Source organism: Astatotilapia calliptera, chromosome 19 (genome assembly GCF_900246225.1).
Source record: "Astatotilapia calliptera chromosome 19, fAstCal1.2, whole genome shotgun sequence".
NCBI classification, from domain to species: Eukaryota; Metazoa; Chordata; class Actinopteri; order Cichliformes; family Cichlidae; genus Astatotilapia; species Astatotilapia calliptera.
The window spans coordinates 20988011-21012317 of record NC_039320.1 but is presented as its reverse complement, the minus strand read 5'-3'; the positions used below and the strand labels follow the sequence as shown (position 1 = coordinate 21012317).

Below are 24307 nucleotides of genomic sequence, written 5' to 3'. Positions count from 1 at the left end.
CTCTTTCGGCTCTTCGGGTTGTTTTGTTGCTTTAATTAATTTATTATTAACAATAATAAAAAATTATGCACAAAAGGAATTACTAACGTAAAAAAAAGTGGTTTTATTTATATATGTTTATATATAAATATATGCGGTGGCCCCTAGAGACAAAACACGTACAAACTCCAAAACACATTTCTAGCATGAACTGAACTTCCAAAGCAGAGCTACTAGATCACTTAAATTACACAATTGAAAGCATGTGTGCATTGTTTGTGTATACACAGGCACTCATATATATTCAAATAATTAAAAAAAAATTAATTTACCTGTTACTACCACACACCAAATCCGGTCGTTGGTACTTGCTGGCTTGTGTAGCCACAAGATAACAAAAGCTCAACACTGCGCCTAGCATCCTAGAGCACTTCTGTTGTCTTTTGTACGTGTTTTGAGTGTTTATGTGCTTCTGAGTTTTTACGTGCTTCTGAGTTTGTACGTGTTTTGGAGTTTGTACGTGTTTTTACGTGTTTTGGAGTTTGTACATGCTTCAGAGTTCGTACGTGATTTGAAGTTTGTATGTGCTTTGTCTCTAGGGGCCACCGTAAATATACTTTTATTTATTCACTCCACATAAAATGTAATAAATAAATCATATAATACAAAAATCAACTATTCACATTTCAACATTTAACTATTTGGTCCTAGTGGTGGTCTGTAAAAATAATCTTTTAATCCAAACAGGTCATTGATGCATACCTGCACTGCCTCATTAGGAAACAAAAGGCAAGTAAGAACGTATGCCGGTTATTTCACAAAGGTATTTTATACAATTTTGTAATCTTTTTTAAAAAAAAAAAATCTTGCATTTTTCAGAAACCCGTGTATCAGTTGTCTTGCGTTGTTGCAACCTCTCTGTTTTCTGGGAAGTTTAAATGTGTCAGCAAGGTAATGTAGATGTTATATTGGTTATATAGTGTATGTTATGTAAATAAATCTAAACCTTTATAAACTTAAAAATATTCCACAGATGTTGTTTCCGGCTGAGGACATTTGGTTGTGCCCACTGAACTCTGGTGCACACTGGATCCTTGTGGTACATGTTCACACCTCATGTGTTTTTTCTCTTTTTTGTTTTACTGTTCTTTTTAGCAGCATATTCTTATTTTGAAAATGCTTACAATTGATTATGTTTACTTAAGTGAGTGTAATACACATATTCTACTAAATACAATTTTTATTTTAGGTTGTCAAAATCTCCTCACAATCTGTACTGCTGTTAGACCCTCTTGGAAATGAAGGTTGTTATGAAAGGAAAGTTATGCGTAACTGGAGGTATTCATCATTCATAAATTTTCTGTCATGGTCCTGGGTCGAGTGACCCAGTGTTTGAGTTTTATGTATCTTTTGTATTCATTTGTGCCCTGTTATGGCCCTGTCCATAATCTGTTTTGGTGGCTGTTGTTGTCTGTGCCTTTAAGTCTTTGCAGGTCCCGGAGTGGATGAGCTGACGGCTGCTGATTGGTCCCCTGGCCATGTGATCTTCTTCAAATCCCTCACCAGCAGTTGTCCCGGGGCAGTCACTGACAGCAGCAGCAGACCTGACCCTGTATGGCGTTATTTTTGTGCCACTATTCTGAGCGCACGTAAAAAAGGTTTGCAGGTGCAAGTGTTGCATTTTGAGGAGAAATTTATTTTGAGCGAAGAAAAGCTGAATTTGAGTGAACAAAATTCATTGCTGCGTGCAAAAAATTTATTTCAGTGTTTGCTATTATCCACACGCACAATAGCAGCCCCTCTCGCTCAGTTTTTGCATTTGCGCTCGCTCGCAATGTGTCGCTCACGCTCTCAACATTTCTGCCCGTGCACGCTCAACTCTTTCTGTACACCGTTATATTTGTGCCACAAAACCAGCCAATCACAGATTTGGATGCAAAAATATCTGATTGGCTGTTTTTGTCTCCAATCAGCTCGAAATGACGAAATGCAATATCCCAGAATCCATTTCGTCCAAAGCTCAAACGAGGCAGTAGCGGAGGAACACAGAGTGGCGGAGTTTGAAATATTACTCTTTCTGGGACACAAAATAAACTTTTAAGATATTTTCATGTTAGAATGTAGCTGTGTGAACTTCAAATATCTGCTCGATTTATCAAGACATCACATATTTGCATAAGTGCTCCAACGTTTTCGGAGATGCCTGTTACCCACCAGCTGACCGGGTGGGAACTCGGGTTAAACATAATATATAAGGCTGAACTGACAAAAAAATCACCGACTACACCACCAGGTATTATTGGAAAAACCATAAAGCCTTTGAACGAAAACAAACGCTGTTGTGACAGTGATGTGCACTGTTTTGTTGGTATATATGTATGATTTGTATCACCTTCATGTTTCCAGCTTTACAGCTGTGGCTCCAGCAAATATCAGCTGATACTAGAAATTAATTTTAAATAAATTCTAACAACAGCTGATCAATTTTGAACGTGCTGCTGTTGTTGTTTAGCGCAACATCCGCTGGTTTCCTGTTTCTGGCGCAAAGTGGGAGATAAACAAACGAGAGACGATCAGCTGATCATTGATCAGTTTCATGATTGAAGTAGCAACAGGAGAGGGAGGGAGAATGAGGAGAGAAGAGGCAGCTAAGACACAGAATAACTCCAGCTTTGTGTCTTTTTTATTCTCGCTGAAGTCTTTTCCCCTCAATACGGATGTATTGTAATTGGTCCAGCCCAGAGTTGATTATTACCAGCTGGCTAATCCACCACCTTTCATTGTTTATACCATTACAAAAACAAACAAACTAACATAAAAATGAAAAATCACCATTGGCCCACCGGGCAAATGCCGGGTAAATGCCCAATGGCCAGTCCAGGTATTCGGTCAGCTGGTGGGTAACAGGCATCTCCAAAAACGTTAGAGCACTTATGCAAATATGTGATGTCTTGATAAATCGAGCAGATATTAGAAGTTTACACAGCACCATTCTCGCATGAAAATATCTTAAAAGTTTATTTTGTGACCCACAAAGAGTAATATTTCAAACTCCGCCACTCTGTGTTCCTCCGCCACTGCCTCGTTTGAGTTTTGGACGAAATGGATTCTGGGATATTGCATTTCGTCATTTCGAGCTGGTTGGAGACGAAAACAGCCAATCAGATTTTTTTTGCATCCAAGTCTGTGATTGGCTGGTTTTGTGGCACAAATATAACGGTGTACAGAACGAGTTGAGCGCGCACGGGCTGAAATGTTGAGAGCGTGAGCGACACATTGCGAGCGAGCGCAAGTGCAAAAACTGAGCGAGAGGGGCTGCTATTGTGCGTGTGGATAATAGCAAACACTGAAATAAATTTTTTGCACGCAGCAATGAATTTTGTTCACTCAAATTCAACTTTTCTTCGCTCAAAATAAATTTCTCCTCAAAATGCAACACTTGCACCTGCAAATTTTTTTTACGTGCGCTCAGAATAGTGGCACAAAAATAACGCCATAACCCTGGCCTTCAAAACTTGAGACTTTTGTGCTTGTGATTTGTGCGGCTTCTCTGAGTTTTGTATATAGTGTGTATATTAGCTTTCATTGTACATAGCACATTGTAAATAGCACTGCAACAGAAGGGGTGAGCTGCCGTATTGTTTTTCCTTGCACTGTTTTCTCCTGTTTATTTCAGTTAGAGAGTTAGGTGTAGCGCTTGTCTTTTGTTTGATGTTTGATTTCACATAGGGTTTTAGATAGCACCTCCTCCTGACTTAGCTTGTTTTGTTTGTTATTTTGGCCTTTGTTCACCCTGGAGCTTCATTTTTGCAGTGTAGATAATAAAACACGATTCACTAAGGAATTGGTTTCCCTCTGTGTATGGTTTTGGGGACCAGGGCGGGGCAGTCTTTTCAAACTTATGTTGCGTTCCTATACCCCTAGACTGGGGCGTAACATGCCCTAGTTTAGCTCACCTAGTTAATTTCTAGATTGCTGTTTAGTCTTGTTCCTTAGTTGTTTATGTCATCTCCCCCTGTACTAAGTCTCCCTAGTTCATGTGTCAAGTCTGCGTGGTTATGTTTAGTTCATGTCATGCCTAATCTCCATGTTTACCGTTTTACTTTGTAAGTTTGTGTCTAATGTCAGTGTATGTAGTTTCACCTCTCCTGTCCTGTCGTTAGGTTCATGTGTGTCAGCTGTGCTCCCATGTGTGGCCACTTCCCCTGATCATCCCTCATGTGTATTTAGTCTTTGTGTCAAAATCAAACTCAAAATCTCCTCACAATCTAGACCCTCTTGGAAATGAAGGTTGTTATGAAAGGAAAGTTATGCGTAACTGGAGGTATTCATCATTCATAAATTTTCTGTTTTGGGTTGTTTGGTTTGTGGGGGTTTTTTTCTTTTTATTTAGAGCAAAATGCTGGCTACATTTTAAAAACTTGTTTTATTTTTATTAGGAATTTTCTGAGGATGAAAGGAAAGGAGGAGTCCCGAGTGGACCATATCAATATCAAGTCATTCTGATTTTGCTTTCAAAAATAAAAGCCCTTTCAAATTGTCCACAATTTACCTAACTTTCTGTGATTTCAAAATGCTCTAAAATGGAAAATTCCTGTTTCCACAGGGTAATTCCACTTTAGATCAACAGTATACAGACCCACAGTGATACCATATCAATATCAAGTCATTCTGATTATGCTTTCAAAAATAAGTCTTTTAAAATTGCCCATATCTGACTTACTCTTGGAACAATTTCAAAATGCTCTTAAATAGAATTTTGCTGTTTCCACAGGCTAATTCCACTTTAGATCAACAGTATCCAACCCCACAGTGATACCATATCAATATCAAATCAGTCTGATTTTGCCTTCCAAAATAAAAGACTTTTCAAATTGCCAAGATACGACCTACTCATTTAAAGATTTCACAATGCTCTAAAAATGAAAATTGCTGTTTCCACAGGATAATTTCACTTTAGATCAACAGTATACAACCTCATAATGTTACCATATCAATTTCAAGTAATTCTGATTTTGCCTTCCAAAATAATGGCCTGTTGAAAATGCCCATAATTTACCTAACTTTCAGTGATTTCAGAATGCTCTAAAAAGGAAGGTTTCAGTTTCCACAGGGTAATTCCACTTTAGATCAATAGTATCCAACCCCACAGTGATACCATATCAATATCAAATCAGTCTGATTTTGCCTTCCAAAATAAAAGACTTTTCAAATTACCAAGATACGACCTACTCTTTTAAAGATTTCAGAATTCTCTAAAAATGAAAATTGCTCTTTCCACAGGATAATTTCACTTTAGATCAACAGTATACAATCTCACAATGTTACCATGTCAATTTCAAGTCATTCTGATTTTGCTTTCCAAAATAAAAGCCTTTTAAAATTGCCCATATACGACCTACTCTTTTAACGATTTCAAAACGCTCTAAAAATGTAAATTGCTGTTTCCACAGGATGAATCCATGTTAGATCAAGTGTACAACCACACCATGGTACTATGTCAATTTCAAGTCATTCTGATTTTGCTTTCCAAAATAAAAGCCTTTTTTTTAGTCCTGCTACGTGACTCAGCAAGATTGAGCAGTGACATGTACTTTACTGTGGCAAAACCATCAACTTATATAAGTCTTGTAGAAAGTAAAAAAAAAGAAAAAAAAATCAACTTATATGAAGACATGAAAACCTGCCCTGTCATGATTTGAATCCACTGTTGTGCCAAAAACATTTACCTAGCCAAGATGAGCTCTATAAACTCTCTATAGTCTGCTCTTGTTAGCCAATTTACTTTTTTATGTAGGAAAAGGTTTTTACTTTAGTGTTTATTTATTTATTATCATTAGTAATATTAATAGATGTATAGTGTACAACCAGAGTTGAAAGACAGGGTAAAAAGACACCTGTCTGTTACTAAATACTGCTGGGATGCATGAATAATGAATAATAATCAAATGAACCTTTTAACATAAATGACATGGAGTACACAGTATTTGCATCCAAAATAAAGGTTCGCACAAGGAATGGACCCAAATCCCGACACAACACACCAGGGAACTTTTTACAAGAGTCTTTATTGAACCGTGAAGGCTACAGGGAAGTAAGGATCTGGGTAGGGATGGCAATGGGAACAATCACGATGGGAACTGGAGAGAGGGGCGGGGGAGACTGCAGCGATAAATGTAGGAACGAGAGAGAGGTGCAGGTCAGGCCGGGGGCAGCCAAGCAGGCAAGGAGGGGAGATAGATGTTTACAGAACGGAGGAATGAGAAGTCAACTCCAGGTGAGACCAATCACAGGAAGCCACACCCTTTGTACGCAGGGAAGACAACATTACATGAGGAAAACAGGTAAAACAATTTCCAAAAAGAGCTGCCTAGTTACCACCGAAGAGTGCATAACGAACTGGCGAGGAGTGGCAGGTTGCCCTGTTTTAAGAAACCCTCCTGCTGATTACTTGTAAAGGCCCAGCACTGTGAATCTGATTGCTAAACCAGCAGCGGGGAATCTGATAGACTAGCATTCCCATCCTGCTTCCCAATAATAATAATTCCCTACTGCAACTTCATCTGTCATAATTTTTTTTCTTGTTGCTAACCATCTTCTCTGCTGTTATGTTTTAGGTAAATACAGAGAAGGCAATGACAATAAAATAAGCCCAGCTCCCCACCTGACATGTGACAGTTTCCCAGATGCTGTTGAACACATCCTGCAGAATCTGCTTTGAGCATCAAATAAAAATAACCTTCCGGTTACATTTGCACAAGTAACACTGCTAATGTTTCAACAGTGGAGAGACTTAAGATTTGAAATTATTCTCCGCAGAACATCCTGATGAATCAAAAATAGTCATGCTATAGTAGTTTGACTCAAAGTACCAGTCACCAAAGTTTTATTGTATTAGGTTGTATACTTTTTGTTTTCAAATAATAAAAAAGAAAACAAATGATCAATGAACAAATATTTCCTCCATGTCAAAAAGAGTTTTTCAAAACTCCGCAGTGATTAAAATGTACACCGTTCCAACCTGCAGTAGCTTGTCACAAATATCCAAAGTATAGGAAACATTTTACGCAAATATATAGTCATTAGTGTAAATTATTAGTATAGTGCAGGATAAATTTGTAACAGTAAAAACAAGTTATCATCACTTTTATTGCGTTAGTATGACAGTCTTTGCATTCATGTTATGTGTACTAGCGTCAGACAGATTGGTACTCTCTCTCCCAGGCTGTGTATCTGTCCATCAGGTTTCGTGCTGAGGGTTTGGTGTGTTCAATCACATTCAGGAAATCAGCTGTTGTTACAGTTTCCAGTTGGATGGCGGGCATGTCTGTGTCATCTGTAAAAGAGAATCACAGTAAGTCAGAGAAGATGGCTGTTGTAGGGGTCAATCTTGACATTGTGTGTGTGTTGTCCTACCATCCTGATGTGACTCCAGAGCATCAAAGATCTTTCGAACTGGTCTCATGGTAGCTTCCTTACATGCCAATCTTATATCTGAGCCAGAGTAGCCCTCCATCTCCTGGAAATAAAACACACAAATATACAGATGCACATGAGTGAACACATTTCCTTCCAGATAACATATATGATTTATGAAATTATATTAATTAAAGAAAAATTGTTAAGCATAACGATTAAACACTTGACAAACTCCATACACACTTTTGCCAGTGCTTTGTAGTCTAGCACAGTGCGTAGCTCCATCCCTCCTGTGCAGCTGAGAGGAGGCAGCCAATGAGAAATCATGGCTTGGCGAGCTGGTGAAGAGGGAAGACTCACTAGAATCCGCTTCTCTAACCTCCTCAGCATTGCGTGGTCCAGTTCCCTGAGAGATTTATTAGAAACAAACAAAGGCAGATTTAACTGTCATAATTTTATAGCTGTCTTAGTAGTCATCTTTTTTTATTTAAACAGCTATGACATCATAACATCATAATCTTGTGTTTGTCAAGAAAATGAAGGGTCTTTTTCAAATGCATTCAATGCAAGAAAAATAAATGAATGTTAAAATCAGGCTGAGATGATGCTGGCAATAAATGTACGAGGAGGGTTGAAACAGCAAAAATAGTGAGTTGTATTTTTCTGTCTTCCCATTCATTTGTAAATGCAAAAGAAGGTGTCCCACCACCTCTTCTGCCTGAGGTGCCACCTTTCCCTTTTACACAGCTGACTCGCGTCAGTAATCAAGGAGATTTAAGCCCAGGGAAAGGTGAGCTCTGGGCCAGAGTGTGGTTACAGCTAGTGAGCTGTATTTTTTTTGGTGGGTTTCTGCACGCGCGTGTGTGTGTTTTTGGTGGATTTCAGCGGATTTCAGCTAGTGAGCTGCTCTTTCTTTTTGGCTTATGTTTTACTTTATTGACCAACGCCTGAGTTTTGTTTTCTTAAATGGTGATAGCGGCTTGTCCGTCTCTTTTAGTTAGTATTAATAGAAACTTTAAAACTCTTTAATTTAACCCTTTTGCCTCCTTGACTCCTTTTTCCTGCTTCTGCTATTCTTCTGATAAGTTTGGGATACTTCTGGAATTTGACGTAGTGGTAGCTCTCATACTCCCTCAACACCATCTCCAGATCGATGTTATCGCTAACCTCGAACCTACTCACACCTCCATTTATCTCTTGATCCAAGGCCACTGCTGCAGCTACATAGCTGGTGGACCGACACATTGCAAGGAACAGATTTTTGATGTGCTTGTCTTGATGAATTGCACTTCACTTTTTCTATACAGACATACAAATATGACCTTTTGGTTGGTTTGTTACCACTTATCCAATAATAAACCAGCAATGCCATTTTGCATTATGCCATTCTGTTCTGAAGTAACAAAGAGTGAATTTATGTATTCTACCTGCTCTGATCAAAGAAACTCAGCCACCTGTTTTAAAAGTCCGTATCTAAACCTGATGCTAAAAATGTACTTAAAAGAAAAGTTAATCTTTTTGATCACCACTTGATGCATCCACACACACACAATTTTATACTGACCCTTCCCCCAGCAGGTGGTGATAGATAAGGATGAGGAGACTTTTCTTCCTCATCTCAGTCTTCTGCTCATCCTGTTGGACAGCAACAAGAACAGCAGCAACAAGAGGACAAAAGGGGAATTCAAATGGAGCTGTTATATGAGAAATAACTACCAAATAATATTGTTCAATTTGTCACAGGTGTCATGAAGAACAGATATGGTCTAATAAAGACCAATACAGTCCCCCCAAAAGCAACATATTTTAGAAGAATATTCCGATTTTTTTAACAGAAGGATATGAAGTGTCACAACTTATGGATAAACAAAACCTAACGCAGGGCTAACACATTCCTATCTTATGATCAAGTTAAGAGTCATTGATTCAACTAATGTCCATGTGTTTGAATTGTGGGAGGAAGCCAGAGTAGCTGAAGAGAACCCACACAGACACGAGGAGAACATCCAAACTCCACACAGAGACACTCCAGCTGGCCTGTGGATAGACCTCTTTGGGAGGCAAAACTCTTTACCACTGTGCTACCCATGGGCTTTAACTGTATGCCTAATTTCAGTAAAGATGGAAGTCTCAAGAACTGTACTTCTTTAAGCTTGTGAAAATTCCCACTATTGGTTAAATACCTTGCACCCTCCACCTGTTGTTTTTAGAACTTAAGAAACCTCTTGGGTGAAAGATGAAAAACATCATCAAACTTAAAGAAGTCCAACTGCTTTTCTTTTTTTACAAGTTCTTAAAGACTGCCATGACCTGGATGACTAAGAACCTGCACAGACAATAAAGATGGAAATGACACTCCCTAAAGTATTTATGTCTGTGGTCTAACTAAAAGTAGCCACTAATTATCAACTAACGAGTTAGCCTGTGCTCTTTAATGCTTCAGTTCTCTTCTCTTCCCTGGTTCAAACATGTGGAGGAGGAATATTTTATATTGGGCTGGAAATAAAGGGAAAACACAGTTGCCAGCAGAGGGGGCCAGTCAACAACAAACAACAACCAGTTGAGCTGTCTCTAGGCAACCAGTGGACGCAGCCGCTTTATTGTCACACAGTGCATGGAGAACTTAACGATTAGCTCGACGGCTAACTACCACGCTCGTGAAAGCGACAATATAGAAATCCCATCACATGTGCAAAATAAATCGACCAACACCTGGATACATATGCCTTTAGCTTAACACTGCTTACAGTACCAGACAGTTCGGTGCCCATCTGTTCACTGCCACTGCTTGTTAGATAGCCACAGGCTGATATCTGAAAACAGTTGTGCGTCAAATTTGCGTAAAACAACAAGAAACAAAAGCCCGTGTTCACTCACCGCCTCTCGGGCCTGGTGGGCGACTTTCACTGATTGATAATTGGGCTCCATTAAGTGATGGTGAAGTTGGTCCACCGCGTAGTTCGCGTTCCCCTCGGGGGCACGTTAGGCCCTCCGTACCACAACGGTACTTAAACAGAGAAAAGGGAGGGATTGACCGAAGTGTGTGGCAGCAGCGCGAGCCATCGGTTTACTTTCCCCTCGAAGTCAGCGACAGCCACAGTCAGTAGCACAAGGTGTTGGATGTGTATAGTTGATTTTTGGGACGCTTTCTTTTTTACCTAGAGGACAGACTCTTGCGTACAAGGTATGAACAAACTTGTTTTTTACTTTTCTGTCTGTGTTTTTTTTGTTTTTGTTTTTTTTAAAACCTTTTTTCTTCTGCAGTTTAAGGTTAATTAAATCACAACTACAACTTAACAGTGTGCATAATGATTTATAATAAAAAGTGTTTTCTGCTTTATATCATTACTTGTGACAAATAACAACAAAGTTTTGAGTTAATATTCTGGCTGTGCAGGTTATGAACCCTGTCAGGTGTAACTGCAGATTCTTAACCGGATTTGTCTCAACGCGTTTAGCGTTTTGAGAACCTTTAACCAAAACGAGTAAGTACGATTAAACATTTAGACTAATACAAACACACACACATGATAACGAGTTTTTGTTTTTTGCCACTTTGTTTTGTTTTTAAGCGTTCATGCATTTCAGTTAAAATTGTTTTAAAGCTGCTGAGAAAACATACAGAAACTGTGGATGCCCCGCAGTTATACAGTGGAGGCGACATGCAGGCAAAATGTTGTTGGATTGGTGCTGATAACCGTTAATCATCCTTTTGTGCAATTGCTTTTCATATTATGCAGCGTTAAGTGACAGATATGGAAAAGTTCTGCATTCAATGTGGTTTCTGTTTTGCTGAACCGCAGTAAGTTCAAAATGTGAATACCTTTGGGTTGTTATCGTTTATGTGCAAAAACAAATACAAAATACTACATAGGCGTGGGGGACAGGGGGGTGTTAGAATTAAGTACTTTTAATACAAAAAAGTTTTAAAAGCAACAAAAACAAAGTTCAGCAACCCTTTAGAGGATTGAGTGTTTGAGTTATTGTTGGTGTTGATGTTACTCAAGACATCAATTATCTGTCATTAACACCAGATTTTCATAGAAAATCAATTTTCTATGAAAGATTGAGGTTTTTTTATTTTTTGAGGAGGGTTTTTTTTTGTTTGTTTGTTTGTTTGTTTGTTTACTATTTTAAATGTCTAGGCAAGGGGGAAAATCAGTTGATTTTTATTTATTTAGCACCAGTTTGCACAAACTGTTCCCTTAAGGTCTTTATAGTGAAAGATGAAGACTATGATAGAGAAAAACCTGACACGCATACAAGTCCCTGGGGGGAAACACTTCTTTGAGACAGGAAGAGGCCTTTGGCAAACCCCGATTCAGGAAGGGCTAGCCATCTTTACTGTGAATAGTTGGGAGATGAGTGGAAAAAGAAGAGAAACAAGTGGTTCATGGGTAAGCAAAGGAAAACACAAACTATGGTAGAAAGTAGATTAAAGTTTATGAGAAATAGAAGGAAAATACGTTGTGCGTCATAGTAAGTTGTCTAATTGGATGAGCCTAGAGCAACTTCAGTGTTATGCTTGGCAGTACAGTGGTGCAGTGGTAAGCTCTGCTGCTTCAAAGTACAAAGCTATTGGGTTCAAATCCAGTCAGGGACCTTTTGCATAGTGTTTCTATCCTCTCACTGGGTACTCTGGGTTCCTCCCACACTCCCTGAATTGAATAAGTGATGGCAAAAAAGTATGAATGGTTTGCCGTCACCTGAACCAACCCTAATCGCAAGGGTTGTTTTTGATTTGATTTTTTTTTTTTTTTTTTTTTTTTTTTAAAGAGAGGCTTTAATCCTAATAACAAAACTAAGAAAATTAACTCTTGTCATTGTTTTTGAATTTTAGTGAGGGTTTAGAGATGGTGAGAAAAGTTCATTAAATAAATAAATTTAAAAAATGATTTTCTTTCAGGAGTCACCAAAACAGGTTCTGTGCCTGAACTTGCCACAGTGTTTATTTATTAGGAACGAACTGGAAATACAGCAACAGCTTTTGCATTATGAGTTTTGATGACAATGAAGTATATCACTGTGTTCCATATAACATAGCATTTCATAATGTTTTACCTGTGTTGCTGTCCTCTCTCTGCAGCATCCGTTCCAACTCTTACTCTGTCAAGATGTCTGGAGACCAAAGTAACACAGGAGAAGACCATTGTATTCCTGAAGACAACAGCTTGGTCTTCACTCTGGTTCCACCCTACATCCTGGTCATCAGTGTGCTTGGAATCATCTTTAATGTGTTTGTGCTGATGGTTTTCTGCCTCCACAAGAAGGCCTGCACTGTGGCTGAGATATACCTCAGCAACCTGGCTGGAGCTGACCTTGCTCTGGTGTGCTGTTTGCCCTTCTGGGCTGAATATACAAGAAAGGGATTTGACTGGCCTTTCAGTGAAAGCCTGTGCAAAGTGACATCAGCTGTTATCTACATGAATGCGTTCTGTAGCATTTACTTCCTTGTTATGGTTAGCATAGATCGTTATGTGGCACTGGTGCACCCGCTTTCCCATGAGAGGATGCGCAGGCCGCTTTATGCCAAACTGGGATGTCTGTTTGTGTGGGGTCTTGGCTTGGTCTTTGCTCTCCCCATATTCATCTACAGGAAGCTAGAATTCAACTCTCAATCAAATCTTACTCACTGTTCACTTGACTTGCCACAAAATCAATATCTGGCATCTGAGGTGACAACCATAACATTCAGCTTCATCGTCCCTGTTATCATTATTTTGTTCTGCACTGTCAAAATTATTCAAACTCTGAGAAAGAGGCTAATGGAGGTTTTAAACATTCAGAAAACGGATCAGAAGGCCACCACTCTCATCCTGGCAGTTCTCCTGGCATTCCTGATCTGCTGGGTGCCATTCCACGTGACAAAGATACTAGATATGCTCCAAAACACTGGCATTCTGAAATGCCACATCACACTGACCATCGTCCAACAGATCTCTACGTACTTTGCCTTCTTCAACAGTGTCCTTAACCCCATTCTCTACGTCTTAGTAGGGAAAACTTTCCAGAAACAAGCAAAGGAACTCTTCATGTTGTGGAACAAGACTCAAACAGCATCTTTCAGCCGACTGTCCACACGCCTGACAAGTTTTAAATTGTGATCATAGTTCAAAGTGATATGACTGCGATCTTTTGGATGTGTGCTGTGATGGTTTACCCAGTTAAATGGACAATTATTTACTCAGGCAAGGAGAAAAATGTTGTTTTTGTAATCTGAATGTTTGTTTGTTTTTTTGTTTAACATTGTGCATGCATTACTTTTTCTTCAGAAAGGGATATTTAGCCATAACATGTTTATTTCCTAGAGGTGATACTGAAAGGCTGTCAGTCTGACTCTGCTTGGTGTAGTGAAGTCTGAGCATTCTTTGACCGTTTCTCCAGTTGGAACATAACTCCTGGCTTTGGCTAAGAGAAAGTAGCATGCAGAAGACAGCTGGCATGGAGGAAAGGCTAAAGATAACAAGCAAGTCGCCTGAAATGTGATTCATGCAACACTCCTGAAGTTAAAGAATGAAAATACACTGTTAGAAAAAAAGTCACAATAGGACCTTTTTATTGTCTTGGGCTTTGTTCCATGTTTCGTCAGACTCTGACAGAGGAGTGAATAACAGGAGACATTACCTCATACCTCAAACAAGTTTTGTTTTACCAACCGTCCATGAACCCGTATCTGTTTAGATGTCACATTTTGAAAAATATAATTATAAAACTATAATTGCAAATAATTACATTTAAGGCCATATTTGAGCTTTTGTTTGTGCTAAATTTCAATGAAGTTAAAATTCAATGGCAAGTAAGGGTGTGGTTGTTCTTCAAAACCAGTGATCCAGTATAGCTTTCTCTTGACATCCTGTTGACATTCGTAGCATGACAGGATATGAGGCTCAAATTTCAAATGTGTCATTCTACTGCTCATCCTCTAATTGATATCTATTAGACACAATTTCAGATTTAATGCCATAATAACCCTGCTTCATAATTGAATAGCATTCCCACCTTTATTTTATATTGCACATGTGATAAACACAAGCTGAGATAATGAAACAAATATGCAAAAGAGACTGCAGCAGTTTAACAGTGTTTATACTATTAACATAATATTTGCATGGTTAGATTTTCCACTTCACTTGTGGGCATGGTTATGTAGTTGGAGTGCTCTGTGCTGTGGCATGATGCAGATTTACTGCTACCAACTTGGATTGTTTCAGTGATGAACTTAAAGTTCAAAGAGGGATTTTTTTTCTTTGCATTATATTAAAGTATTGTGCTTCTATTCCCATTGCATCAAAAAGAAACTCTGCGTGTATATATGTAAGGGTTTTAACCTCCTAAGACCTGAACTCTTTCATGGCATGCATTTTTAATTTCTCTTTGGGCTGATTGGGACCTGATGATTGTAAAAAAAAAAAAAAAAAAAGAATTATGTGATTTTTTTTTTTTTACCTGATTTTCATTTCTAAGAAAAATGAGATCCACATATGAGGACATTCGCTTTAAATTTTGATAGAACAGTAGCAATATGTCCTCACAAGTGGATATCGGGCCCTTGTAGAGGAAAAAAAAAATGTAGTATTGTGGTCTGGACAACCCTAAAATGTGATGTCCACATATGTGGACGCCAGGTCCTAGGAGGTTAAATTTACAGTTTAAATACAATTAACAATGCTTTAAGTAGTTTATTTACGGTTTAAAATCACAGATCACTGCTGGACACTGAAATGCATACCTCTTTTTCACAGCACTTAATGTAACACTCAATATTAATCACTTGTAGACAATAAATTAATAAAACGTTCCAGACTTGTTGTCCCCTGTGATGTGGTTCTTTGTTATTTTTAATGCTTCTTTAAGCTGTCCATCACGAGTCTTACACTTTTTAAAAACAAGTCTGTATCTTCTACAGGGAGAGCAGAATTATTAGGCAAGTTGTATTTTTGAGGAATAATGTTATTATTGAACAACAACCATGTTCTCAATGAACCCCAAAAACTCATTAATATCAAAGCTGAACGTTTTTGAAAGTAGTTTTTAGTTTTAGCTATTTTAGGGGGATATCTGTGTGTTCAGGTGACTATTATTGTGCATAATTATTAGGCAACTTAACAAAAAACAAATATATACCCATTTCAATTATTTATTTTTACCAGTGAAACCAATATAACATCTCCACATTCACAAATATACATTTCTGACATTCAAAAACAAAACAAAAACAAATCAGCGACCAATATAGCCACCTTTCTTTGCAAGGATACTCAAAAGCCTGCCATCCATGGATTCTGTCGGTGTTTTGATCTGTTCACCATCAACATTGCGTGCAGCAGCAACCACAGCCTCCCAGACACTGTTCAGAGAGGTGTACTGTTTTCCCTCCTTGTAAATCTCACATTTGATGATGGACCACAGGTTCTCAATGGGGTTCAGATCAGGTGAACAAGGAGGCCATGTCATTAGTTTTTCTTCTTTTATACCCTTTCTTGCCAGCCACGCTGTGGAGTACTTGGACGCGTGTGATGGAGCATTGTCCTGCATGAAAATCATGTTTTTCTTGAAGGATGCAGACTTCTTCCTGTACCACTGCTTGAAGAAGGTGTCTTCCAGAAACTGGCAGTAGGACTGGGAGTTGAGCTTGACTCCATCCTCAACCCGAAAAGGCCCCACAAGCTCATCTTTGATGATACCAGCCCAAACCAGTACTCCACCTCCACCTTGCTGGCGTCTGAGTCGGACTGGAGCTCTCTGCCCTTTACCAATCCAGCCACGGGCCCATCCATCTGGCCCATCAAGACTCACTCTCATTTCATCAGTCCATAAAACCTTAGAAAAAGCAGTCTTGAGATATTTCTTGGCCCAGTCTTGACGTTTCAGCTTGTGTGTCTTGTTCAGTGGTGGTGGTCTTTCAGCCTTTCTTACCTTGGCCATGTCTCTGAGTATTGCACACCTTGTGCTTTTGGGCACTCCAGTGATGTTGCAGCTCTGAAATATGGCCAAACTGGTGGCAAGTGGCATCTTGGCAGCTGCACGCTTGACTTTTCTCAGTTCATGGGCAGTTATTTTGCGCCTTGGTTTTTCCACACGCTTCTTGCGACCCTGTTGACTATTTTGAATGAAACGCTTGATTGTTCGATGATCACGCTTCAGAAGCTTTGCAATTTTGAGACTGCTGCATCCCTCTGCAAGATATCTCACTATTTTTGACTTTTCTGAGCCTGTCAAGTCCTTCTTTTGACCCATTTTGCCAAAGGAAAGGACGTTGCCTAATAATTATGCACACCTGATATAGGGTGTTGATGTCATTAGACCACACCCCTTCTCATTACAGAGATGCACATCACCTAATATGCTTAATTGGTAGTAGGCTTTCGAGCCTATACAGCTTGGAGTAAGACAACATGCACGAAGAGGATGATGTGGACAAAATACTCATTTGCCTAATAATTCTGCACTCCCTGTATACTTCAGGTTCAGTGAGCTGTTAAAAGTAGCTGTTCTCAATCTGTGGCATGAGCCCCCCCTGGTGGGCCAGTGACCCACTACAAGTGAGGATGTGGACAAAAAGTATGGAATTAAACAAAGCTTGAGTAGGAAAAATTAACATTTTGCAGATTTATAAGCGGTCTGCAGTTACTCTATATCTGTGCAATGTCAATGTCAAATTCTATTAAAAACCACCAAAACATTTTAAATAAAATGCACTTCCTAAATTTTGCAACAGTTAAATGTCTGTGTTGCACTACATGGGACATTTAGAGCAGATCTGGCCACAAATCAGAGATGGCATGAGTTTTATACACTGGATAGCAGCAACTCCAACAAGCCTTTATTTGGTAAGCAGGAACCAGCTCTCTATGCAAGATATGTGGTTAGTGGGCTGTCTATGCCTGCTTTGTCTCAAGAGTGCACATTGCAATATCCAGAGGTGGGAAGTAACGAAGAACAAAATATTTTGTTACTGCACTTAAAATTTTCAGGAGGCTGTACTTCACTTGAGTATTTATTTTTCTGACAGCTTTTTACTCCTTACATTTTTAAACAAATTTCTGTTCTTTCACTTTTTATATGTTTACAACAGGCTCATTACTTTTGGTTTAACAGATTTGAAGGCAGTTATTTTTAGGTCACTGTGGGACTTCAAACAGGAAACAGATTAAAGCCTAAACAGTAACACATGAAAGGCAGTCCTGTTCACCTATCAATCAACAGGGTATGTGGCACACAAAGAGATGGCACAGCACCATGACAACTGCAGGTGTCCACAAGTTGTGGTTGCAGAACTTCAGTATCCAGCTGGCCCTGCAGGGGCCAGTTCAGAGGGAACTGTGGTGAATTCAAAGTAAAGTGCAGTGTGTGACTGCTGTGTGGCTGTGGTTTCATGGTCAGAGTTAAGTTGCATTAAGTGTAGCAGAGATGAATTTGAAGTTAAGCTGATGATGCTTAGATTCAATCAATGATTCCACCTTCATGCCACCTAGGAGAGGAAAAAAAAAAAAAAAAGACAGCACGTAGTGTACTGTCAGCATAGAGAATGGAAATACAGGACAACTCATGAAACATCTGCAGACATCTTGTTGAATTCAGTTGTGTACATCCACAAACAGCAGCAGATCAGGTTATCAGAGCCTGTACACTAAGAAAATCTACTGGAGCCCACAATAGAAATGATTGTGAGTTGCTGCCTACTGAATCCCACAAACCTCTTCCCTACTCATTTTCCCGTTTAGAAGCAAAGTCACCCTCCACAATATAGGCAACAGAAAATAAAGCTTTTTTTCATTACTTTACTGATTCAAGCCGAGTACCTTTGTTAATGTGGTGGCGCGAAGGAGGATAACTAGTTAAGGAGACCACAGGATGTTGACAACGCCACCTGGGGAGGGAGTTACACCCCAGGAAAGATTTCTATAGCCAATGTAAATGTTACACTAGCTATCAAAGCCCACAGGCTCGTTATTAATAGCAGAGGTGAGGCTGATCAATTTTACAAATCAAAATTTATTACGGAAAATACTAAAAAACAGAACTGTAAAATCAGAAAAGTTCTTAAGGTAACAGGGCTGAGACCGCAAGACTGTCAATTAGAAGACTTTATTAACAAACAGTGATTAAAATGACCAGGCTCGCTGTCACGATGCTACCCTAGAACAATAACAGCTCAATAAAATAACTAAACAAATAGTGGAGAACGACGACTTGAGGAGGCAACCTAGAGGAGTTCCCAAGGGTGCCACCAATTACTGACCCGTATAGTTCCACTGCAAACCTCACTGTCACTCACACTGAAATCTAAATGGTGCAGTCTACCTATGCCCGGTGTGTACACTCTCACGCATCGGGGAGGGGATTCCATCTCACGTGCCTAGCCCCTCAACAAGCGGCCGCACCTCCACTAAAGCAACAAAACAAAGCATAAAACGTTAAACAAATTAATAAAAGAGAAATAAAACAAACACACCCTAAGATACAGTTATTTATAAACGCAAGATTAAAATATATCAAACAATTCCGAGTAAAAGACTATAAAGCCAGGAGTCAGTCAAGGCCAGTCCATAAGATGACAACAGGCCACAACAAGACAGAATAAAAGCGAACAAGACTGAACAAGACAGCAGCAGTATGGCACAATTCTGTAACAAAAGAGGGAAACAGTCGTCAAGTTCCACCCTTGACGACTGAGTCCCACTTAACACTCTCTAAGGGCAGTACTAGAATGAGCGGCTTTCCTGAAGAAATCAAACCGCTCTGCAACGCTTAACCACTTAACGCGCTTAGCCACCTTGGATAGAACAGACTACCAAATGCCTCCGTGCATAGTGAAGCGCAGCTGTTTCTTATAAGGCCGCTAATTATCAGCTGGGAAGGTGTGGATGTCAGTGCTGCATTCGCGGACATCACGTAAAATCCTACTCAAAATCTACTTCACTACATTAAAATTAGATTTTAGACTTAAATAAACGCAGTATTCCTATTTTCTTTTTCACTTTCAGAAGTTGAATTAATCAACCAGAATCAGCATACTTTATTAATCCCTAAGGAAATTATGTGGGTTACAGTTGCTGCAGTATAAATAACAGTAACAGAAACAGACTACACTATTTAACAATAGCATATGTTACACATTTAAGACATTTAAGCAATAGCCCAATATACACAGATCACTCAATAATAAATATCAAGGATTGACGGAGTTGATTATAAATAAATATCAAGAACGTTAACAGGAATATTACAGAGTAGAAAAGAGCGTGTGCAAAAAGGATGTAACTGTTGCAGTGTTTACAGTGGCCATATCCCACTTTAATCCTCTGAGCTACACTGGCAGAACGCCATGACATGCAAATATATGCTGTTCCTGGAAAGTTATACAGAGTGTATAGAATGGGGACACTCTAATAAAGTAAATGATACATTTTGGCACATTTCCACGGTTTAAAAAACACAAACATATACTTGTGAAGTGTTTTCTAATTCTGTTGCATTTGTGGGATTTTACATTCACCAGTACTCGGACACGGAATTAAGAAACTTGATGAGCACATTTTGCTTAGTACTGTAAAAACAGGACAGCTTCCGTAAATCATCAAACACTGTTTTTATTTTGAGCACAACAACACTTCCCCGTTATTTGCATTTTCAGATCTCGAATCGAATGAGCTTCCCATTCGGGCTTCAGTCACCGCTGTGTCAGGATGGACTCGACGATCACCAACAACACAAACTCATGCACGGCTAACTCCTCGGTGCAGAGGTACATGTATCCAACGGCGTACTCTCTTTTTTTTAGTGTGGGCTTTCCAGCCAACTGCCTGTCTCTGTATGTGGCCTGGATGCTGATGAAGAAGGGGAACAGCATGGCAGTCTATCTTGTCAGCCTGTGCATTTCTGACCTACTATACACAGTCACTCTGCCTATTTGGATAGTACAGGCCATGGGGCAACACATAGGTGACGAACTTTGCAACCTCATGGCTGTAATCATGTACAACAGCTTTTTTGTTGGTTCTGGTCTCCTTTGCTGCATCTGTGCTGATCGCTATCTGGCAGTGGTCTACCCACTCCACTTTAACTGGATCAGGGAGGTGAGGACAGCAGTGCTTGTGAGTATAGTTGTCTGGGCTTTGGAGATTGCCATCCACATTGTCTTACTTCACCACATGGGGGCGCTGCAAGCTTCAAGATACTTGTGTGATCAGCAGATACCCATGACACAAGAAGATGCCGCTGTTGCCCTTACAAGGTTCGCCTTGAGTTTCTTGGTTCCTACCTTCATCATGACTTTTTGCTATCATAACATCATGCGCTCTATCAAATGTAACACCTCCATCCAAGTGGAAGACCGCAGGAAAGTGGGATGGCTGTTATTGCTACTCCTTCTAACCTACATAGTGTCTTTTATGCCCTACCAGTTGGTCATGCTGCTCAGGGCTATACTGGAGCCTGGGTCCTGCGTCTGGGCAACTAGGCTCAAAAGTGCATTCATGGTGACAGTTGCCACCACAACGCTAAACAGTACACTGGATCCTATAATATACTGTCTAATCAATGAGAGCGCAAAGACAGAGATTAAGAAAACTGCACAAAATGTGAGGTGGCTTTTTATGCGTGGAAAGCACAGTGATAGCTCTGTTTGAATGATTTCTTTCCCCTTCTTTCAACATAAAATGTAAATATAATGAAAATCTAACTATTATTTGGGGCTGTGCAACCTATATGTAACCTACATGTGATCTAAGTTTAGGCATATTAATTATTTTTTTTATTTCTTCTGTATATTTGTCTTTAATGTGATGTTTAATTTTAACTGTGATTTGTGTAATTTGAAATATTTGGCTGTGGTGTTAATAGTTTCATTTTGATCCAGTGTTCAGTATTATTGTGTATCACTGCACTTGAATATTTGAGTGTATTTTTGCACAAAGAGAAGCACACTGTGGAATTTTCCTACTAACCACTTGTATTTATAACACTTGACAGCTATTCATGCTTCCATGAGATACTAATAAAAAAAAGCATCTGTTCTTTTAGAGCGTGCAGTCATTGAAACAAAACCATAAAGACATATCTGCGCTGTTCAAACAACGAGCTGAAAAGACATCTATCACTTTATGGGACGATTATTGGCATCACCTCTACCTGAGTTCATGTCTGTTGACACGCCAAACAGAGACACACACTTTCATATGGGCTTAAATTAAAATCACCTGGTCCTGTAGTTTGTTTTGTCATATCCTGTCACCCAGTAAATGATACAGTTGTTAAGGATAAAATGCAGCAGCTGCTGACCCTTCCTCTTCTTTCTAGCAGATTGATTAAGCGGTGAAGACGAAGAAACAGAATACGTCAGCCTTTCATCTGTTTTATTGGTTTTATTCTAAGAATTTATAGAAATTTGAGTGGAAATACAACTTGATACAGAGTAAGTACTTTGTTAATATGACTTTATGGTTTAAAGGAATACTATAAAAAAAAATTTAACAAGCCCCTATCAAATAATTCCATTGCAATAAAAATGTGACCTTAGGATTTTCTATCATGTTGCAATATAACTGAGAATTTAGAGTACTTAGGAAAAGTTGTATTTGCAACTTTTCACATGTTTTTCGTGGTAGACAATATCAGGAAATGTAACTGTGAGGAAAAGTGAAACACAGTGCCAGTGTAGCAAGCTTGTTCATTGAAATAGCACACAACCAAAGCCTAAACAAATCTTGTAAAAATGACAGGAAATTGTTTTACAGTAAGGTATATGGTGAAACGTGATAACAGGGAAACAGACACGAATGAGTTTGTTACAGGGGAATTGACATAGGAAAAAAAAAACTCTAAAGCAACCAGGAACTGAGAACAAGACTAAATGGGGAAATATATATAGAACAATATAAACAAAAATAAATGGTTACTAAGGAAAAAGTGGGGTCGGGGCAAATAAAGCAAACTAAGAGCGAACAGAAAATATTCAAATATAACTAAAAACTCCATGAACTCAAAACACTGGGTAAACAACCCAATGCTGCAAAAGCGAGGCTATTGTAACAATTTAATTGCACTTGCATAAGGTTGACTTACACTCATGCTGAATGTCAAATCAATCCGCACAATTGAAACACTCTGCCTTTTAATCTTAAACTACCAAAACAAAAGGGCTTACACTAAACAGCATCTTTCAACTATTCTTTCTAAGTAGTAAATTTTCCTCTTTTTAAAAAAATAGTGCATAGGTAGAGTTCTCCATTTTCACATTCCATTGATAATTTGTAGTTCCCAGTGGTGTCAGACTTGCCAACTTTAAAAAGTCCTTTCATGAGTTGAGATGTAGTCATGTGGCAGGTCTGTGAACTTGGTAGAGACTCTTACAGGTATTGTGTATTTACATCCATTCATGTATTGCTTCCTTATTTTTCTACAAGGTGTAAGCATATGAACACAACCTCTACAATGGAAAACTCAACCTTGACCAGTAATCATTCAGAATGTAACCTGGTCGACGATGCAGCCGGGAGAAGTTCATTTCTGTTGTTCTACATGGCTGTCGTTGCCATCGCCATCCCTTCCAACACCTTCTTCCTCTACGTATCCTGGCAGCACATTAGAAGGAGGAACGAGCTCGGTGTGTATCTGTTCAGTCTGGCGCTGAGTGACCTAACCTTCACTGTTTGTTTTATTCTCTGGTTGGACTTCCTGTGGCCAGGAGTTTGGATCCATGGGCGTTATGTTTGTGTGCTGTCCATATACATTCTCTTTACCAACTTCTACACCAGCGAAGCTCTCCTCTGCTGCATTGCAGTTGACCGCTACTTAGCAGTGGTTCACCCATTAAAGTGCAGATGGTGGAGGAAAGTTAGCACTGCAGCAGCAGTCACTGTTACCATTTGGTTGTTGGTGGTCTGTTTCAACACCAGCACCATCTCCTGGGAGGACTCATACCATGAAAAGAAAAACTTTTCAGTGTGCTTTGACATTTTTAGTCCACTGTCAGCGACTCTCCTCCGGGCTAATGTAATGCGCTTCTTTCTGGGGTTTATTATTCCAGTTCTCCTAGTGTTCTTTTCCACCTGGAGGATTTGCACAGCTGTAAAATCCAATCAGGCCACTGACAAGCAGGAACAAAAGCAGATTTTAAAGCTATTAACATTGGTTCTTCTTGGCCTTTTGTTCTGCTTCGGACCTATTCATGTCATGATGCTTCTTCGCATACTGGTTAATGACTGCAGGAACATTACATGGATCCTCTATCCCTACAAGATCAGCGTTGCCCTATCAAGCCTTAACTGTCTTGCCGACCCACTGCTTTACTGCTTCATTACTAGCACAGGACAGGCATGTGCCAGTCAGATTGTCCTCTTTTTGCAGGAAAAGAAGAGAGGAATTCTGTTACCTATTTAACCATAGGGATTGAGGCATATAAAACTTTTTGTCAGTAAGGTTATGCAAAAAAATACCAGCAGAATTTCACTGAACTTTGTGGATTGGTGGAGCATGGCCAAAAATAACAAAAAAGGCATTCAGAGAGCACATCTTTTGCAGAGTTCAGTGCAGTTTTGCAGTTTTAGAGGAAATGATCGGGAGCTTTTTTTTATTATCCTATAACTTATATTTCAGAAAACTGATGAAATGTTTGCTCTTTACTTTAATAAAGCTCAGTGACTACTCAGTGCAAATGGTTACATTGTTTTGATCGCACCTTCTGATTTTCATTAAAATCATAAAAATCCTTAGCAGTGACTTACTACTTCCGTGAGTGGACAACAAGACTGGAAAAGAGATATTTAAATGCCTGTGCTTATTTGCAACTGCTGATCTGATTTTGTCTCTTATCAGCGAGTTACTGGTCAGAGTGGTTTCACTTCAGCTTTTTAGTCACGTTGTTTGTATTTTCTGTCAGACAACTGTCTGGGTCAGGTGCCATGTG

General features: G+C 39.2%; 4 protein-coding genes and 1 long non-coding RNA gene across 7 annotated transcripts; 4 read left to right on the top strand and 1 right to left on the bottom strand.

The window, feature by feature from the left end:
* Window positions 1-682: 682 nt before the first annotated feature.
* Window positions 683-1342, top strand: LOC113012296 (uncharacterized). The gene is made up of 3 exons (XR_003270679.1): window positions 683-930; window positions 1013-1078; window positions 1229-1342. It is a non-coding gene; the product is annotated as an uncharacterized LOC113012296 (long non-coding RNA).
* A 5766-nt stretch (window positions 1343-7108) lies between these two features.
* On the bottom strand, window positions 7109-10565 carry LOC113012574 (katanin p60 ATPase-containing subunit A-like 2). 2 transcript variants are annotated; one of them, XM_026152859.1, is made up of 5 exons: window positions 10276-10565; window positions 8963-9033; window positions 7642-7804; window positions 7396-7498; window positions 7109-7315 (listed from the first exon to the last, which is right to left on the bottom strand). In XM_026152859.1, the coding sequence occupies exons 1-5, from the start codon at window positions 10324-10326 to the stop codon at window positions 7176-7178; spliced, it is 528 nt and encodes a 175-aa protein (XP_026008644.1). In that variant the 5' UTR covers window positions 10327-10565; the 3' UTR covers window positions 7109-7175. The 2 variants fall into 2 exon arrangements, with proteins under 2 accessions (XP_026008644.1, XP_026008643.1); XM_026152858.1 differs by lacking the exon at window positions 10276-10565 and adding an exon at window positions 9386-9657.
* On the top strand, window positions 10521-14131 carry LOC113012573 (B2 bradykinin receptor-like). 2 transcript variants are annotated; one of them, XM_026152856.1, is made up of 3 exons: window positions 10523-10582; window positions 10796-10883; window positions 12485-14131. In XM_026152856.1, exon 3 carries the CDS (start codon window positions 12513-12515, stop codon window positions 13500-13502), a length of 990 nt encoding a protein of 329 aa, XP_026008641.1. In that variant the 5' UTR covers window positions 10523-10582; window positions 10796-10883; window positions 12485-12512; the 3' UTR covers window positions 13503-14131. The 2 variants fall into 2 exon arrangements, with proteins under 2 accessions (XP_026008642.1, XP_026008641.1); XM_026152857.1 differs by lacking the exon at window positions 10796-10883 and having other exon boundaries at window positions 10521-10582.
* Window positions 14132-19916: 5785 nt separating this feature from the next.
* LOC113012486 (G-protein coupled receptor 4-like) lies at window positions 19917-21131 on the top strand. The gene has a single exon (XM_026152732.1). The coding sequence runs from the start codon at window positions 20088-20090 to the stop codon at window positions 21027-21029; it is 942 nt and encodes a 313-aa protein (XP_026008517.1). The 5' UTR covers window positions 19917-20087; the 3' UTR covers window positions 21030-21131.
* A 590-nt stretch (window positions 21132-21721) lies between these two features.
* Window positions 21722-23957, top strand: gpr65 (G protein-coupled receptor 65). The gene is made up of 2 exons (XM_026152901.1): window positions 21722-21814; window positions 22806-23957. Exon 2 carries the CDS (start codon window positions 22816-22818, stop codon window positions 23779-23781), a length of 966 nt encoding a protein of 321 aa, XP_026008686.1. The 5' UTR covers window positions 21722-21814; window positions 22806-22815; the 3' UTR covers window positions 23782-23957.
* Window positions 23958-24307: the final 350 nt, after the last annotated feature.